This window comes from Haliotis cracherodii, unplaced genomic scaffold, assembly GCF_022045235.1.
Source record: "Haliotis cracherodii isolate W230 unplaced genomic scaffold, xgHalCrac1.p SCAF_2, whole genome shotgun sequence".
Lineage (NCBI taxonomy): Eukaryota > Metazoa > Mollusca > Gastropoda > Lepetellida > Haliotidae > Haliotis > Haliotis cracherodii.
The window spans coordinates 63,533,664-63,552,269 of NW_027266275.1; the positions used below are offsets into that span (position 1 = coordinate 63,533,664).

General features: G+C 41.8%; 2 protein-coding genes across 2 annotated transcripts in view; both read left to right on the plus strand.

The window, feature by feature from the left end:
- The first annotated feature begins 25 nt into the window (after positions 1 to 25).
- On the plus strand, positions 26 to 8,841 carry LOC139467727 (heterogeneous nuclear ribonucleoprotein 27C-like). The gene is made up of 6 exons (XM_071249237.1): positions 26 to 100; positions 3,655 to 3,740; positions 4,540 to 4,650; positions 5,624 to 5,700; positions 6,455 to 6,492; positions 8,680 to 8,841. Exons 1-6 carry the CDS (start codon positions 26 to 28, stop codon positions 8,839 to 8,841), a joined length of 549 nt encoding a protein of 182 aa, XP_071105338.1.
- A 663-nt stretch (positions 8,842 to 9,504) lies between these two features.
- Positions 9,505 to 18,606, plus strand: part of LOC139467728 (serine/threonine-protein kinase 31-like) — a 34,328-nt gene continuing 25,226 nt past the window's right edge. Inside the window, exons 1-9 of the mRNA XM_071249238.1 lie at positions 9,505 to 9,600; positions 11,152 to 11,301; positions 12,078 to 12,409; positions 12,924 to 13,080; positions 13,280 to 13,386; positions 14,302 to 14,467; positions 16,170 to 16,292; positions 16,977 to 17,081; positions 18,457 to 18,546. Of these exons, the coding sequence (XP_071105339.1) occupies positions 9,505 to 9,600; positions 11,152 to 11,301; positions 12,078 to 12,409; positions 12,924 to 13,080; positions 13,280 to 13,386; positions 14,302 to 14,467; positions 16,170 to 16,292; positions 16,977 to 17,081; positions 18,457 to 18,546 (1,326 nt within the window). The remainder of the gene's footprint in view (positions 9,601 to 11,151; positions 11,302 to 12,077; positions 12,410 to 12,923; positions 13,081 to 13,279; positions 13,387 to 14,301; positions 14,468 to 16,169; positions 16,293 to 16,976; positions 17,082 to 18,456; positions 18,547 to 18,606) is intronic.

The following is an 18,606-nucleotide window of genomic DNA, read 5'->3' on the forward strand; positions in this document are numbered from 1 at the left end:
GCAAACTTTGAGTGATTAGAAGAAAATGCAGAATCAAAGGCCTTGGCAGGTTCAAACATATGATGTGTTTGTTGGTAACTTGCCGGTTGATACTGACCAGGTAAGTTTGCATCAAGACAAACGAGGTCATTCAGTAAATTGTTTTATTCGCCGATATGAGTCTATGTTGACAGTCGACACAACTGAAAAATGAAACTACACCGGTTCTCAGATATTGACACTAAAACCATGAAAGATTTGTTACCATTTGTTGACATTTTCTATTTGATGCTGACCATTTGTCAATAGGGGGAAATAGATTCTGGTGCATGAATTTGTACTTTAAGTTATTGAGTTATTATTTGACAAAGGAATCATTCTACCGAGATAGCTTTCTTCAGCTGTGTCATTTTCCAGAATTTTAATCACATGGAAATTTCCCGCCATTTTGATACCAAAATTGTGATTGATGACTTGATATGACAGCTCATTAATGTCGTTTCTTGACAATTGACAAGAAAAACAATTCATAGTATTTAACGTTTATACATTTTTTCCAAACAATTAAGTGTACAAAATCATCATATAAATACAATCTGCATCGTTCAGTGCTCAAATTATGCTTTATATACGAACAATTAATTATGCAATATTACATAATCACCCATGAACGACACAAAAAAACAGTCATAGTAGTTTAAGACAGTCTGAGTCGATATAGCATTGAAGACAGTCTTGAGCATGTTGAGTTGTTAGTTCATTTGGGAAGTAGTTCAGCTCTCACCTTTCTCCGTTTAGTAAACACAGTCAAGTCTCGTTAATCCGACACTCGTTAATCCTACAATCGGCTTTATCCGACACTAATGATTGGAACCGATTAAATCAGTGTTATTTAGACCCGATAATCCGACAGTCTCGCACTACGAGACTCCAATTTGCAACGAATTACCGAAATCACTCATTAATCAGTCTCGTTAATCCGACACAGTCATCAGCGACTTCCATTCCAGACTATGCTTTTTAAAGTATTTTGAATAAGTCATACAGTCCGTAACAGTTGTTTTGTGTTAAACTTTAGAGGTTGCATGATTAGAAAACATATTCCGCCAATGTAACATAACAATATGAATAGTTATTTTATATTTTTTATAACGTGTTTGAATCATTATATCTTTCGTGTAGTTTTCCGATTTTTTTATCACGAACGTTGATACTACTTAATTTCGTTTATCCGACATACTCGTTAATCCTGAATAATCATATGCAACTTTCGATGTCAGATTAACGGGTCTTGACTTGACTTGACAGTGTTCATTCAGGAATAGAAAAAAGTTTGCATGGGGTCTATCTAACCCCTAAAATGTGATCCATTCAGAAAATCTGAGGAGCCATTGCTGATAATAAATATATGATACATGACATACGATTTCTGTCTAACCACAAGTAAAGTTCCAACCAATTAATTTGAAAGATAAAGAGTTGCATACTCAGTTTCGAGGTCCTCACTTGACAGGCAAGCTTATAAAATATCTGCAGGCAAATGTACAATAGTACAATAAACTATGGTCATAACGAACTAAAAGGGACCACTAATTTTAGTAATAAGCATGTTATACAGCAAATGGATGGGACAATTGAAACAGTTCGTTATATGCGTGTTTGTTATGAACATAGTATACTGTATCTCGAAATATGAGTGGCTCCTACTGGCGATATGGACCAATTACCAAGGTCAATATAAAATGTTTTGTGCAGTTATCTGACAGCGATTCTTGGGCGACGCATTGTATATAATTAATGCTTACATATACATTATGCAGAGTACAAGAGGTTACAATGAAAGAAAACACATTATTTTGGTATGAGGATACTTTCTTTGTATTATTAGATTGGAATAAATTAAACACAGTTCACCATCATGGCACACTTCTAATTTCATGGAATGTGTACCATTTAAAATTGAATGCGAAATGGCATGGCTTAGAGTTAACTCTGAATATATATAGATTATTAAAGGAGTCGCCATCAGATACTGTTTTTATTACAAGTGTATTTCAGACCGTATCTGATAGATGATCTCTTCTCGTTTGGGTAATAATCTAGCTTACCCTCATTCACCATCCTGCATGGCTGTCAGCTACTCGGAACCATTTGCTTGCATCACAGCAACTGATACCTGGGTTCCAAGATAACGTTTATTTTCACACCTTGACTATCTCAAGCCTGAGGGGGGGGCCCGGGTGGCCCAGTCGTCTAAGGCGCCGCGATTCGCTGTGCAGAGTTGCGTCCCTTGGCACGCCAGAAACCTATGATTGTGGGTTCGAATACCGGTTCGGCCCGATTATGTTTCTAGGATTGTCAGCACCATACCCGTTCTCGTGGGTTTCACAGAAGTGTTAAACGTCTGAGACCTGCATCACTTCGGGCTTTCCTCCCACATTAAGCTGACACGCCGCGATATGACTGGAATACTGTTAAAAGCGGCGTTAAACCCAACTCACTCACTCACTCAAGCCTGAGGGGGTTGGAGTTGTTTCTTGTATTTGTGGAAATAGTGGACCACATAACTCCTAGCCCTACATCATGTACATGCCTATGTAACCAATTTATGTCGTGTTTCTTTCACCAAACTATATCACCATTATCACAAGCACAATATTATGAATTGCATCAATGATATGGAGACAGGCATCACCTGTCTAAAGTTGGCTAGCATTGTGCTAGAAGAGGGCCTATCAAAGTTTCTCACTCGCAACTCCTAGCTGTGGACAGAGCCCAAATTGTCACTTGGTGCTGTGGGATGTACAGTTCAACATGTAGTGTTACATTCTTTGTGTATGAGAGGCAAGGGTAGCCCACTCGTGAAAGGTACCGCAAGTCTCTGTGTTAAATGTTGTGTCCCTTGAGCACATCAGAAACGTATGATCATGGGTTTGAATCCCATTTATGATTCTAGGTTTGTCAGCACCTTTCCCATGCTCATGGGTTTCACCAAAGTGGTAAACGAAGAGACCTGAATCACTTCAGGCTATCCTTCCACATTAAGCTGACACCATGATGTAACTTGCATACGGTTGAAAGTGGTGTTAAACAATAAGCACTCACTCACTCACTCACTCACACACACACTTACTCAGTCCTTCACCTGCTCTTCGCATATAATAGTTCGATGTGAAAGATTTGTGACCCATGAAGATCCAGGGTAGAATAGATACCTATACTTGCTGTAAAAAGCGACTATGCTTGTAGGTACTGGCAGCAGACCTGCAAACTAAGTGGAATCTTGAATCTTGAAATAAATACTACAATTAGGATTGTCCTTTTTCCTTTCATGTGTTGTGTGTTATTTGATCATTGAGAAACAATTGTTCATTGCTTGTCGTAAGAGGCGACTAACAGGATCGAGTGGTCATGCTCGCTGACTTGGTTGATGCATATGTCATCATACCCCAACTGCGTAGATAGATGCTCATGATGTCAATCACTGGATTGTCTGGTCCAGTCTCGATTATTTACAGACCGCCATGGTATGGCTGGAATATTGTTGAGTGGGGCGTTAAACAACCCACAAACTGAAAGATTTGTGTAAAGAGCATGTAGGTAGTGCAAAGCATCCTTACTATTGCTACAATGAACTGGGACTCGCATAATTATCCCCATGCTGTTTTCTTACAGAAAAAGGTTTCAAAATACTTCACAAAGTATGGGGAGGTCCAAGCTGTCATTGTCCGTGACAGCAACACAGATGGGAAGAAACTCGCGTAAGATTTCATGTTTTCTCACTACTTATATTCTTTAAAATAATATTTCTGTAAACTATAGAGTGCTGGAGGTGTAACTTCACAAGAGGCATGAGTAAGCATGTGTCATTTCCACTATAATATAAATTTGTTTTACCTTGTTTAAGGATTGATTGTATATCTGACTTGTTGGTGAAGAAAGTTTTTGTTGTCATCCATGCAACAAGAGACTTTAAGTGATAGATATGCCATGTAAAATATTTGAAAAAAGAAAATAATTTTCCTACCTACCTACACTTTTATTTTTCCACATAATAGGAACCAAGCATATTTTTGGAAGGTCCGGGGTTCGATCCCTGTCCGTGTCATACCAATAGACGTTAAAAGATGGTACTTGTTGTTACCCTGTCTTGCGCTCAGCATTAAGAGGCTAAAACAAGGACTGGTTGCCTCGGAGTCAGTATACTGTGTCTGAGTGGGGTATTCATGTTGAATTGCGGCATGGTATCTCAGTGGGCAAGCACTATAAATCGGCATCAGTCTGGACTAGTACAAGCAGACGCACACACTCATGCACATCGCTATATAAGTGCAATAATCTTGGACGCGACGTTAAACCCAATTTCACCTCCAATAAAGTATGTGGTGTGTGGTGCAGCCAGTTAATCTGTTGTTAACTGCAGCCTGCACTGCACTGCAATTAGGCTCAGTCAAGTCATCAGCACTTGGGTGGATGTGTGTGTATGTGTGTGGCCTACGTAGATTTTTCTTTGTGGAAATACCTGTTTGGTAATGAAATAAATTCTGATTTCTTTTTCAGCTATGTAAAGTTTTTGTGCTTAGAAGATGCTGAAAAGGCAGTTGCAGAGTGTCAGAACATTGATATCAATGGGAACAAAGTTATTGTCAGGAAAGCTGAACCAAGGAAGAAGTAGGTGCTTCTTGGATTTTTACGTTATTGATGATGACTGTGAAGTGATTCGGATGCAGAATAAGTCCCCAGTATCTTATGCTTGTTTTACTGACATTTGCACCCCTGTCGATCTTGGTTAGAATTGGTTCAGCAACTCGTGTTCAATGTAGTGGCGACTAATGGGGTGGGGGAGTCAGATTCGTTGACTTGGTTGCTGTTGGTTGAAGTATTCAGCATCCCTTGGGATGGACTTAGTCACTAAGAACGTACGCTTTTCTGCAAGCTTTTCTGCCATACTTCTTCCCAAGGTGATCAGGGCAACCATGAAGGCCTCCTACCTTCTTTCAGTCCTTGATGCATGTCATCATGTCCCAATGGCGTTGTTCAATGCTTATGATGTCAATCACTGGATTATCTGGCCCTGACTTGATTAATTACAGACCATCTTCATATAGCTGGAATATTGCTGAGTGCTGCATTAAACAACCATAAACAAACAAACACTCCTTGTGAGCTATCGTCAATCATTATGGGACTGTTTCCATGGTCTGGTGGCTAGAGGGCTCGAAAAGCTGAAGGTCGGTGGTTTGAACCCTGGCTGCATCATACAAAAAGATGTGAAAAGAGGGTACTCGTTGTTACCCTACCTGGCACTTAACTTTTAAGGGATAAAACAAGGACTGATACACTCGAGACTCGCTATCCATGTTAAACTCTGACATGGTATCTCAGTGGGCTAGCACTATAGAACCAGCATTAGTCCTCACTAGTACATGTACTGTGAGCAGTGTGCAGTGACGACATCCATGTAAGTGAAATAATCTTGTCGCCTCACTTCATTCATGATGTTCAACATAGTTCCACCCAAACTCTCCATTTATTGTAGGTTTTGACAGACTCTACCACAGTTCACAGAATTTGTTTTTCAAATCTCATTGAATCAAAGAGATAAAAGGTAGCCTTGTGATTTGTACTACTTGGAATGTTGCAGACCGGGATCTGATCGATTTAACAAGGATGATGCCGGCACTAAGTCAAAAGGTCCATACGGACAGAAATCAGATCAGGGTGAGAACATATGAACATTTTTCTTTTGTTGTTATAGAACATGTTTAATTTTGTTAAGTGAGCAGATTCTGATAATTCAAAATATCACCTGTTCGAGACGGGTGGTCAGGCTTGCTGACTTATTTACAGACCATCCTCATATAGCTGGAATATTGCTGAGTGCTGCATTAAACAACTATAAACAAACAAACACTCCTTGTGAGCTATCGTCAATCATTAAGGGACTGTTTCCATGGTCTGGTAGCTAGAGTGCTTGAAAAGCTGAAGGTCGGTGGTTTGAACCCTGATTGTCATACAAAAAGACGTTAAAAGAGGGTACTTGTTGTTACCCTACCTGGCACTCAACTTAAGGGGATAAAACAAGAGACTGGTCCCTTCAAGAGTCAGTAGGCTGTGTCTGGTTGGAGTATCCATGTTGAATTACTGGTAATTATTGTCTGTGTATTGCTTGTGAAAGGTGAGAGGCCTTGTGATAATCCTAATGTAACTAATAATGATAAAAGTTAGATATTAGGAACATCGGTACCCCTTGATTCCTATTATCCTAGGGCGGTCGGGTAGCCTAGTGGTTAAAGCGTTAGCTCTTCACGCCGAAGACCCGGGTTCGATTCCCGACATGGGTACAATGTGTGAAGCCCATTTCTGGTGCCCCCTGCCGTGCTATTGCTGGAATATTGCTAAAAGCGACGTAAAACCAAACTCACTCACTCACTCACTATTATCCTTACATTGATCTGGATGATTTACCTTTCAGGGAATCCATCAAACAGCCAATCAAAGGAGTCACTTGAGGTGGGTTGATTCCTGACATCCCCCATTGGTAGATGAAGACAAACTAGGCCACCAGTACTGTAGGCTTGTAGTAACTATCTGTGAGAGTTTAGGTGATTACAATGTGAGACCCTGTTGCTTGTCCATGGAGTCAGGGGCGGTCGGGTAGCCTAGTGGTTAAAGCGTTCGCTCGTCACGCCAAAGACCCGGGTTCAATTCCCGACATGGGTATAATGTGTGAAGCCCATTTCTGGTGTCCCCCGCCGTGATATTGCTTGAATATTGCTAAAAGCGGCTTAAAACCATACACACTCACACCCCATGGTGTTCATGCCTTTTCTACAACTGAGACTACAAGATAACAGTTCCGTTTTTACATCAGATCAGCAGCAACATTATCAAAGACTTTTTTTACAGCTCTCCAATACATCAGTAATCTGTCTGAATATAACAATGTTTTCACATTCACTTTCATGTCTCCAGGCAGATAAGAACATTACACATGGACATCCACTTTTACTTGAAGTCTTCCACAACCCATGCTTGCCGTAAAAGGCGACTATGCTTGTTGTAAGAGGCGAATAACAGGATCGGGTGGTCAGTCTTGCTGACTTGGTTGATGCATGTGATCGATCCCAATTACGTGGATCGATGCTCATGATGTCAATCACTGGATTGTCTGGTCCACACTTGATTATTTACAGACCGCCGCCTTATTGCTGTAATATTGCTGAGTGCGGCGTTAAACAACAAACCAACCAAACCAAATGCGTATATCGATGCTCATGATGTCAATCACTGGATTGTCTGGCTCAGACTTGATTATTTACAGACTGCACTCATATAGCTGGAATATTGCTAACTGCGTCGTTAAACAACAAACAAACAAAAGTTGATATTATTGAATTGTATAAAAATCGTGCTGCTGGTTAGTGTGATATTGTTGTGTTGGTTACCAAGCTATGTTGGAATCCTTGGTAACCCAGTGGCTGATGGTGTGCTGAAAAGCAACACTGAACAAATCTGTAACACCACTTCTTATCCCATGCAGTGATTATATAGACAATCTCACCTTAGTGACTTTTGATATGAAATATATCAACACAAGTCTATGAAAGTTTAAATCGCTAAGGCACATAAGATTTTCGCATGTTGAGTTGAGAACTGGCTATGTTGATGCTTGTTTGAGTCATGGAAAAACTCTGTGTATTGTTTGGATATCTATTTTGGGCATTGTCACTCAAACTGGCCTCAAAACGGAAGTATCGTGGCAAATGGGTCCAGGGTATTGATTATAATATGATACACTTGATCATCAAAAATGGATATGGTTGTAATTGGCCATTATTGCTGACTGGGTCATTGACAGATTTCAGTTGATGCTAAACAGAATGTTGACTAAACGTGTCCTGAATTTTGTCTTCATTACCAAGGAGATTGTGATAGGGACCACATAGAGTCCAGATTCTGTAGCTTTTGGTGACCATGTAGAGTCCAGATTCTGTGGCTTTTGGTGACCACATAGAGTCCGGATACTGTAGATTTAGGTGACCACGTAGAGTCCAGATATTGTAGGTTTGGGTGACCACGTAGAGTCCAGATATTGTAGGTTTTGGTGACCACGTAGTTTCCAGATTCTGTAGATTTTGGTGACCACGTAGAGTCCAGATATTGTAGGTTTAGGTGACCACGTAGAGTCCAGATACTGTAGGTTTAGGTGACCACGTAGAGTCCAGATTCTGTAGATTTAGGTGATCACGTAGAGTCCAGATTCTGTAGCTCTAGGTGACCACGTAGAGTCCAGAAACTGTAGGTTTTGGTGACCACGTAGAGTCCAGATGCTATAGGTTTAGGTGACCACGTAGAGTCCAGATTCTGTAGCTCTAGGTGACCACGTAGAGTCCAGAAACTGTAGGTTTTGCTGACCACGTAGAGTCAAGAAACTGTAGGTTTAGGTGACCACGTAGAGTCAAGAAACTGTAGGTTTAGGTGACCACGTAGAGTCAAGAAACTGTAGGTTTAGGTGACCACGTAGAGTCAAGAAACTGTAGGTTTAGGTGACCACGTAGAGTCAAGAAACAGTAGGTTTAGGTGACCACGTAGTGTCCAGAAACTGTAGGTTTTGGTGACCACGTAGAGTCCAGATGCTGTAGGTTTTGGTAACCATGTAGAGTCCAAAATCTGTAGCTTTAGTCTTTCACAACCCAGGAGACAGTGATGGTGACCCACGCGGAATCTGCCAACTCCTTGTGGGTTCAGATTGTAACCGAGGACAACATGAACAACCTCCTCAGCATGACAGAACAACTGCAGACTCTGTGTGCAGCCGCTTCCAAGATATCTGGTCTCCCAGAACAGAACAAGGTATGAATGAGTATTTCGAGTTGAAACTCCTCTGTGGTCTTGTGAGTAGTGTGACTGCCTGGAGAGCTGAAGATCAGTGATTTGATCCCCAGCCAGGTCATGCCAAAAGATGTTAAAAGATTGTATTTGTTGTTACTCTGCTCGGCATTAAGGGCTTTAAGAAGTCATTATTCTGTGTCTAAGTGAGGTACCCATGTTAAACTGTGGCATGGTAACTCATTGGGCTAGCACTATAAAACCGACATAAGTCAACACTAGAGCAAGGATGCACATACGTTGCTATATAAGCACAGTAACCTATCATGTGACGTGAAACCCCATTTCAACTCACCCATTTCCAATTGCACAATCACAAGTTTTTCAGATTATTAAAAATATTTTTGTTTGATACAGTAAATGTTTCCTTGTCGCTATAAGATCTGTTCTTTCAATGCTTTGTTGTGTGTCATTCCCATGTCTATAAGGGCGGTCGGGTAGCCTAGTGGTTAAAGCGTTCGCTCGTCACGCCGAAGACCTGGGTTCGATTCCCGACGTGGGTACAATGTGTGAAGCCCATTTCTGGTGTCCCCCGCCGTGATATTGCTGGAATATTGCTAAAAGCGGCGTAAAACCCCACTCACTCCCATGTCTATAAGATCCTTTGCATTGATAACCCCGCATCACTTGACAATGTTATCCTGGTATGTTGCAGATTTATGGGCCCAGTTTTCTGAGGATCAGCAGTGGTACAGATGCAGGGTGAAACAGAGTTTTGGCACAGACAGGGTATGTGTGTTCCCAGCTAATTCTGTGGTATTATTATCCCCAGCCACGAAGTGGAAGTGGAATATAGGAATGGGTGCTGTCTTTTCGTCCGTCAGTCATGTTTCGTTTCCAAAGCAGAACTCAAACAACAAAAGAGACAGCTTAACCAAACTTGGCACATAGATAGGTCTAGTGGTTAACTGGTGCCTTTTGATAGTTTGGGATTTTTTTAAATTCATTTTTCGAGTTTCCATGGCAATGACTTTGACTTAGACTGAAAATGGCGGTAGTGCTGGTTTCTGGAGCAGATCTTGAAATCCATACAATGTCTTGCCTTCCACACAACCAGACATGCCATATTGGAGAGGGATATGAGTATTTCATGCTTGTTTAGATATCAGTTACACCTGAGATGATAAGGTTGTTTGTTCATGACAAGGTTTTGGTTTTAGAGATTTAGATGAGCAAGATTTACTTACTCACTATAGTATAATAAAACTGCCAAAATATCTTGTGTTGCCTTCTCAATTTGAGTCCTACATGTCTTCACAAATCTTTAGTAGCTGATGGAATAAAGGCATTTCCTACTGCAGTGAATTATGCAAATACAGTGCTACGCTCATCTCGTTTATTGTAACTTCAAGACCGTCTCCGTGGTAGTGGTAGAGCATCCGCCCCGGAGTCTTACCCAAAGATGTTAAATATTGTACTTGTTACCCCTCGATGCTTGGCATTAAGGGGCTAAGACAAGGCCTGGTTGGCCTAGAGTCTGTATACTGTGTCTGATTGGGGAATTCATGTTATGGTATCTCAGTGGGCTAGCAGAGGGCATGGGTGGCCCAGTCGTCTAAGGCGCCGCGATTTGCTGTGCAGAAACCTATGATTGTGGGTTCGAATCCCAGTTTGCCCCGATTATGTTTCAAGGTTTGTCAGCATCATACCCATGCTCATGGGTTTCACCGAAGTGGTAAACGTATGAGACCTGCGTCACTTCGGGCTTTCCTCCCACATTAAGCTGACACGCCGTGATATAACTGGAATAATGTTAAAAGAGGGCGTTAAACCCAACTCAGCCAACTCACTCACTAACTCAATGGGCTAGCACTATTAATCGGCATCAGTTTTGACCAGTACAAGAGAGAGAGAGAGACAGAGAGATCGCACACGTCGCCATGTACTGAATACCCACAGAAAACTATGAATGATAACATGTGGGTATATATTGAATGGCTAACTTTATTATTTGGAGCCCTGCTTGCTCATTAAATGTCTTCAGGTAGTTTGTGGTAGAAAGTAGTTTGGTGGAGTGTAAAACTGATTGATCTTGATATTTGAACATAATTCATGGAAATCATACATGTCACACTGAAGACCCGGGTTCGATTCCCCACACAGATACTGTGTGTGAAGCCCATTTCTGGTGTCCCCGCCATGATATTGCTAAAAGCAGCATGAAACTATACTCGCTATGTGAGAGGTAATGTGTTCTGGGTCCTTAGGGAAACAAGAGTGATGAGGCTACTGCTGTTTCTGCAAATACTGCACATGTTTCTAGTTTGTTTGCATGTGCAGGTGAAGGTGCTGTACGTCGACTACGGCAACACAGAGGAACTAAACCCCACCTCCCTCGTTGAAATGCCTGCAAACATCTCCTCTGTCAAGCCTTTCGCAGTCAGGTTGATATTCAACAACATCAGAGTGAATGATATGTATGATAAGAAGGTAAGATGAATTGTTCCAATTGAGGTATTTTTTTCTGTTGATAATGACGACAGAATTTGGAATTAGTAATTTAGCTGCAGTCAGCAAACATCCATCTGGGTCACAGCAGGCTACAGATAAGTGTCTTACTCAAGTCTTAATCAGTGACAGACATCCCACTTTTGTTTATTTGGTCGCCAGGGGCGGTCGGGTAGCCTAGTGGTTAAAGCGTTCGCTCGTCACGCCAAAGACCCGGGTTCGATTCCCAACATGGGTACAATATGTGAAGCCCATTTCTGGTGTGCCCGGCTGTGATGTTCCTGGAATATTGCTAAAAGCGGCGTAAAACCATACTCACTCACTCACTTATTTGGTCGCCTTTTACGAAAGGCAATGATGTGCTGAGGGCCTATTCTAACTCAGTCTCCACGTAGGACGGTGGAATTAACATTTATTGCTCATTCTTGTATCATGTTATTCTTTAATATTTCGTTGGTAGATGTGCCTTCTAGTGTTATTTAGGGGCGGTCGGGTAGCTGAGTGATTAAAGCGTTCGCCTCGTCACACCGAAGACCCGGGTTCGATTCCCGACATGGGTACATTGTGGGAAGCCCATTTCTGGTGTCCCCCGCCGTGATATTGCTGGAATATTGCTAAAAGCGGCGTAAAACCATACTCACTCACTCACTCTAGTGTTATTTTGCAAATATCTGATGACACACTTGTTTGTATCTTTCTTTAAAGATTATCTGAAGTATGTTACATACACATAACATGTGATAAATCTTTTTCCCCAGGCAATTAACTACCTCAAACAGACAACAGACGGGAAATACATTCGTAGTGTGATGAAACGTAAACTTGCAGACCAGTCGGGCTACTTTGCAGAGATATTCCTGGAGGGGGAATGTTTGAATGACAAGATGGTAGAGGAAGGCTATGCTAGTCTCCGCCTGGAGATGAAGCGGCGAGAGATGGACGGCAACACGAGAGGTGGGGGAGGGTTCGGAACGCCGACAGAGAGGGACATTGGAGGGGGGTACACTGTTAACGCAGATAAAGCATCAGGAGACTTTACTCAGAGACAGGTGTTCGATGAGACCGGAAAGATTCAAGTCTCACTGCCCAAGTAAGTATGTTCTAATATGTTCTACTCATGATTCCTATGGTTGTCATAAGTAAAGTCGTTTCTATTGGGGCTTACCTTTAACATTCTTGTAGGAGCTTGTTTTGTTTGTTTGTTTAACGCGGCACTCAGAAATATTACAGCTATATGACGGCAGTCTGTAGATTATAAAGTCTGGACCAGACAATCCAGTGATTGACATCTTGAGCACCATACCGCCTCTTACAGCAAGCATGGGTTGCTGACGTCCTATCCTACCCCGGGTCTTTATGGGTCTGTAGGATCCTGTGGCTGATTCATACTTCTGACTTGTTAATTACTTGTTAATTAATTTATTTTATCTCTCTCTCTCTCTCTCTCTCTCTCTCTCTCTCTCTCTCTCTCTCTCTCTCTCTCCTCTCTCTCTCTCTCTCTCTCTCTCTCTCTCTCTCTCTCTCTCTCTCTCTCTCTCTCTCTCTCTCTCTCATATGTTCATTGATGGCATGTATTGATGCATGTATCCTGCCCTTGTGTACAGCAGTGGTAGATCCACACCGAACTCGGAGACCAACCACGTGAACTCAGGTCCAGATCTGCGCCCGGAACTGAATGCCAAGATTCAGGAGTTGCAGAAAGTCAAATATGAGAAAGAAAAGATCAACGGAGAGCTGGCTAATCTCCGATCAAGAATGAAGGTGATAGAGTTATCTGAGAAATTACAGTGAAGTTCAAAACATGTTTCAAACATTTGTGAGCATGTTAACCTATGTTTGTGAGAGATTTTGAGTTATTACAAAAACAAATGTTTCGTGTGGGAATTGCATTATGTCTGATAATCAAGATTACATTGTTATTTGTAGTAACATGTTTTGTATGAAACATGACTATTTTCAGGTTCTCCAAAATGAGTTTGCATCAGTATCCAGCAAGATGATGGAGACATCAGTTAACAACCAGTTTCGCTCTGTGCTAGAGCTTGCTGGGAAGGTCAAGAAACTCAGGTCAGTTTAAGAATATATATTTTTAAAACAGCTCACCCGAACACACCCCTTGAGTCGCGCTAGCACACTGGAAGCATGTGACCAATGGAATACTGTTTCTTGTCTGAAATTCCTTTTAACAGACGTTAAATATGTTCACTTGCTCATTGAATATATTTTATAAGTTTCCTCTCAGTACAGTGCATTTTGTTTGTTTGATTGACATCATGAGCATTGATCTGTGCAACTGGGATATGATGACATACATCAACCAAGTCAGCGAGCCTGACCACCCAATCCTGTTAGTCGTCTCTTACGGCAGAGCCTGGGTTGCTGAAGACCTCTTCTAACCTGGATCTTCACTTGTTGTACAGTGTATGTTAATTTTGTTCACCAACTAGTTCAACTGTTGTATCATTATATTTTGTGAGATGTTCACCAATTAGCTGTATCATATGTGAGATTCTCCCCTTAGTCCCTTACCAATCATAACGCTCGGGTGAATTTGTACCTAAAACAATAGGTACTGGACAAGTATGAAGACCTCAAATAAACCAGCATGCAGACTGGTCCGATCATTGAAATTGCGCATCGCCTCAAACACCGCCCGATCATTGAAATTGCGCATCGCGTCAAAACACCAGGAACCCGTTTTACACCAGTAAGGGGATTTCACTAAGTCGCAGACTTTTTTGTTTGTTTGATGATTTCACCTGTTGTTTTTTATCATCTGTTTTCCGCCATTTCTGTTTTTCAAATTACTTTTGGTCAAGCAGGGCGGTGGGGTAGCCTAGTGGTTGTAGCTTTCACTCATCACGTCGAAGACCCGTGTTCGATATTCCTCGTATCAACAGGGATGAGGTATATGGCGTTGTTCAAACATGGCCGCCTCTCGTATCAACAGGGATGAGGTACATCTCGTGTTTGTTCTTGCAGGTGTCAGTTTCCCGGGCTCCAGAAGACCCCCATTGATGATGGCCTTGACCTTGTGAACAGTGAGGAGAGGATACAGAGCACATCGGTGAAGAGTCTGCCCGACGTGCTGTCTGCCCTCTCCAAGTACAGGGCGGCACAGAAGGACATTTGCATTCTGAAAGATATGGTGGGTTATTCCTATACTTATCTGTGATAGTTTCACTAGCCTGTATCTGCCATGTAACTGTCCAGGGCCTGTGGAATATACAAGGCCACTAATCCTATTGGCTAGTTCAGTCTTGTATCAACTCCTTTGTAAGTCCAGGGTGATGGTTATGTGTCAGTTACATTCTCACTACGAAACTGCTATAGCTCATTAAATTTTGATGGTAATATTTATCCCCCGCCGCGCGAAAGCGCGAAGCGGGGGATATAGTATTCACGACCGTCCGTACGTCCGTCCGTACGTCCCACCTGTTTGTTGCCGCGATATCTCAAGAACTAAACACTGGATTGTCTTCATATTTGGAACTATGGTGTATATACAGACTCCGCAGACACCAGTCGGTTTTGGTGACCTTGACCCCATTTTCAAGGTCACAGCAGGCATATCTGCTTTTGGAGTTGGAAAACGGTGTTGCCGCAATATCTCAAGAACTAATCTCTGGAATGTCTTCATATTTGGAACTATGGTGTATATACAGACTCCGCAGACACCAGTCGGTTTTGGTGACCTTGACCCCATTTTCAAGGTCACAGCAGGCATATCTGCTTTTGGAGTTGGAAAACGGTGTTGCCGCAATATCTCAAGAACTAAACACTGGATTGTCTTCATATTTGGAACTATGGTGTATATACAGACTCCGCAGACACCAGTTGGTTTTAGTGACCTTGACCCCATTTTCAAGGTCACAGCAGGCATATCTGCTTTTGGAGTTGGAAAACGGTGTTGCCGCAATATCTCAAGAACTAATCTCTGGAATGTCTTCATATTTGGAACTATGGTGTATATACAGACTCCGCAGACACCAGTCGGTTTTGGTGACCTTGACCCCATTTTCAAGGTCACAGCAGGCATATCTGCTTTTGGAGTTGGAAAACGGTGTTGCCGCAATATCTCAAGAACTAATCTCTGGAATGTCTTCATATTTGTAACTATGGTGTATATACAGACTCCGCAGACACCAGTCAGTTTTGGTGACCTTGACCCCATTTTCAAGGTCACAGCAGGCAAATCTGCTTTTGGAGTTGGAAAACAGTGTTGCCGCGATATCTCAAGAACTAATCTCTGGATTGTCTTCATATTTGGTACTATGGTGTATATACAGACTCTGCAGACACCAGTCGGTTTTCGTGACCTTAAATTAATTTTCAAGGTAACATTAACTTAATTTTCAAGGTAACAGACTCCGCAGACACCAGTTGGTTTTGGTGACCTTGACCCCATTTTCAAGGTCACAGCAGGCAAATCTGCTTTTGGAGTTGGAAAACGGTGTTGTCGCAATATTGGTGACCTTGACCCCATTTTCAAGGTCACAGCAGGCAAATCTGTTTTTGGAGTTGGAAAACGGTGTTGCCACAATATCTCAAGAACTAATCGCTGGATTGTCTTCATATTTGGTACTATGGTGTACAGGCGGGGGATATTTCGTCACTCTGTGACAAATACTTGTTCTAACTGTATGATGAATAATAATATGTATTTGTAGGCCAAGGAAATTGCTACTAGACTTTGCAATTAATACCATGAAGCCACTTGTTGTTTTCAATGCTATGGTTTCATACTTCTTAGTATCCCTCGATCACTAACATTCGCTGGACATGCAAGACTGCCTTAGACAGTCTGCAATGTGATACTGTAAGCAGGGCTGTCTGATTGTTGGTTGTAGACGACCTTGGACAGTCTTGTCGAGACGAGGAACTCAGCCCGGGAGGAGACTGTCACCATTCTGCGAGTGTGTGTAGAGGAGCTGGAGTCACTTCCCTTGACCGACAGGGGCAAGGCTGTTCAGGTGAGATGCTTATACTGGTCTTTCAGGAGTTTTATTTGTCGGAAAGATTGTGTGTTGAAATTGATGAGTCCATGCATGTGAAGACACTTTTGTGGTTTCCAATTCCTTTTTTTTTTTTCGCTTAGAACATTTTTCATTCAGGATGTTCAAAACACTTTGTTTGCAATGTGAATTGTTCTAATTTATAGACAGTCAATAGAGACTTCTGAAGGTAAAATGAAAATAAAAGAGGGGGGTCACCAAAAGAGTTCAAAGTAAGTGCCTCCTGTAGGCCTGTTGCAGGTAGAGCTCCTGTTGGGTCCGTAGTTTCAAATATGTATGGGTTCTTCTGGCCTTCAGTAAATTTGTGTGTCTATCTGTTTGTCACAATAAGCTGCAGTTCTTTTAATGAGGGCCTGACAAGTTAGTTGTAATTTCTTTTATTTCAAACACTGGTCGCCAAATGTTATCACAACTATTTATCGTGGAAATTGACAGTGTTTCTCTTTTCAGTTTAATGTGTATGTTTAATAAGCGGCAAAGTGTGATACAGTCCTAACGCAATTCTTCTCCTCTTCTCCTAACGAGTCCCTTAATAATGTTAATGAGTTAGAATTGTTGAAAGTCTATCCCATGGAATATCAATTTTGTTTCCTAATATTACCATGGATACCCTATTATTTTATTTTGTGTGCCATCTTGTAGGAATCTCTAGCCAAGATAAGACAGTGCTACGACAGTTACTTCAAGTTTGTGGTCCATTCCTGTCCTTCCCTGGAAACATTCCTACCAACTTTCGTAGAGTGGAAGGTAAGAAAAGTGGATGTTGTCTTCACCTTGTTCCGTGCATTTTTTCATCTAATAGTTTGCCATAATGTATCATAATGTATCATAATGCTTCACCAACAATGTTGTTGTAATTATTATGATTCGATACCTCTCTCCATAGAGCTGAGATACTCTCCATAGTCGCTGGTTGTCTCCATCTTCTCGAGACCCGTGAAGATTCCGGGGTAGAATAGGTCTTCAGCAACCCATACTTGCCGTAAAAGGTGACTATGCTTGTCGTAAAAGGCAACTAAAGGGATCGGGTGGTCAGACTCGCTGACTTGGTTGATGCATGTCATCGATCCCAATTGCATGGATCGATGCTCATGATGTTAATCACTGGTTTGTCTGGTCCAGACTCGATTATTTACAGACTGCCGTCATATAGCTGGAATATTGCTGAGTGCGGCGTTAAACAACAAACAAACCAAAACCATCTTCTTGAGGCAAGAGAGTTAACTGACTTTAAAAGTCCAATTTCGACCCTTGCCGGACTAGGTTGGAATTACTGGGCTCGACCGTACACCACCAGTGGCTGTACGAGTTATGTCCCTGCTATGCCTCTCGTATGGACCAATCAGATTCCCCCTCTTGTACCACTTGCATTTGCTTCAAACAAAATTGCGGCGCCCAGTCAAGACGATCTGATCGATAATCAATATCTGTATTGTGATAAAACGAGTCTTCCATCGCGAAGTGCATGAAATCACGTGCGCACCTCGATTAAAAACCTGGAAAGATTTGGAAAATGTCTGTTGACAACGAGTTGGCAGTGCACATGCTTTGTTAACACTGCAATCGACCGAAATCTGCATGACAGTTTACGAACCGGATTTCGATTTCGTTGCGTGACTATGATTGGCTATGCATAGATTCGTTAGTCCAGCCTAAATGTAACTTCATAATACCAGCCTATTTCAACAAGGGTGGAAACTGGACTTTTATAGTCAGTTAACTCACTTGCCTCGGGAAGATGGGTAGTCTCAGATGAAAACTAGAGCAGACTTTGACCACCCAATCTGTGTAATAGTGTAAATTTTCATTTAATTATCTTTTTTTTAAAGAAATTGAACTATTTTGATGTACAAAGTTTTAATTATTTTGAGACTATATCCAGTTTAAGTTCTTGTACTTGTAGCGTATAGGTTGTTTGCCGACACACCCAGACCTTGTCTTCGCACTCTCAAGTCTTCACTGTGGTTCTCGATCACACTTTCCAGGAGAGTCTATGCTTTCCAAGGGTTGTTGTCTTGAAACCTTACCTATTTTGATGTGTTGTGCACCATGTGCCCTTGTATTGATTCCCCTGTAGTCAGGTTTCAATTGCTATGTACATTGGATGATGTGTGCCACACAGCAAAAGAGAATGGCTGAGTTCACCGAGGCACGACAGATGACAGACTCCTACAAAGATGCTACCATGACAGCTCTCGCCAGCATACAGTCTGTAAGTGCACTGTTTCATCTTATCTCAGTTGAAATGGAGGTCTGCAGGTTCAGATATTTA

Bases quoted from the DNA above. Each gene is read 5' to 3' on its own strand.
- LOC139467727 (XM_071249237.1), top strand. From the start codon at position 26: ATGCAGAATCAAAGGCCTTGGCAGGTTCAAACATATGATGTGTTTGTT. The intron at 3,741-4,539 runs GTAAGATTTCAT...TTTCTTTTTCAG, and splicing joins ACAGATGGGAAGAAACTCGC to CTATGTAAAGTTTTTGTGCT. The intron at 6,493-8,679 runs GTGGGTTGATTC...TTCACAACCCAG, and splicing joins AATCAAAGGAGTCACTTGAG to GAGACAGTGATGGTGACCCA.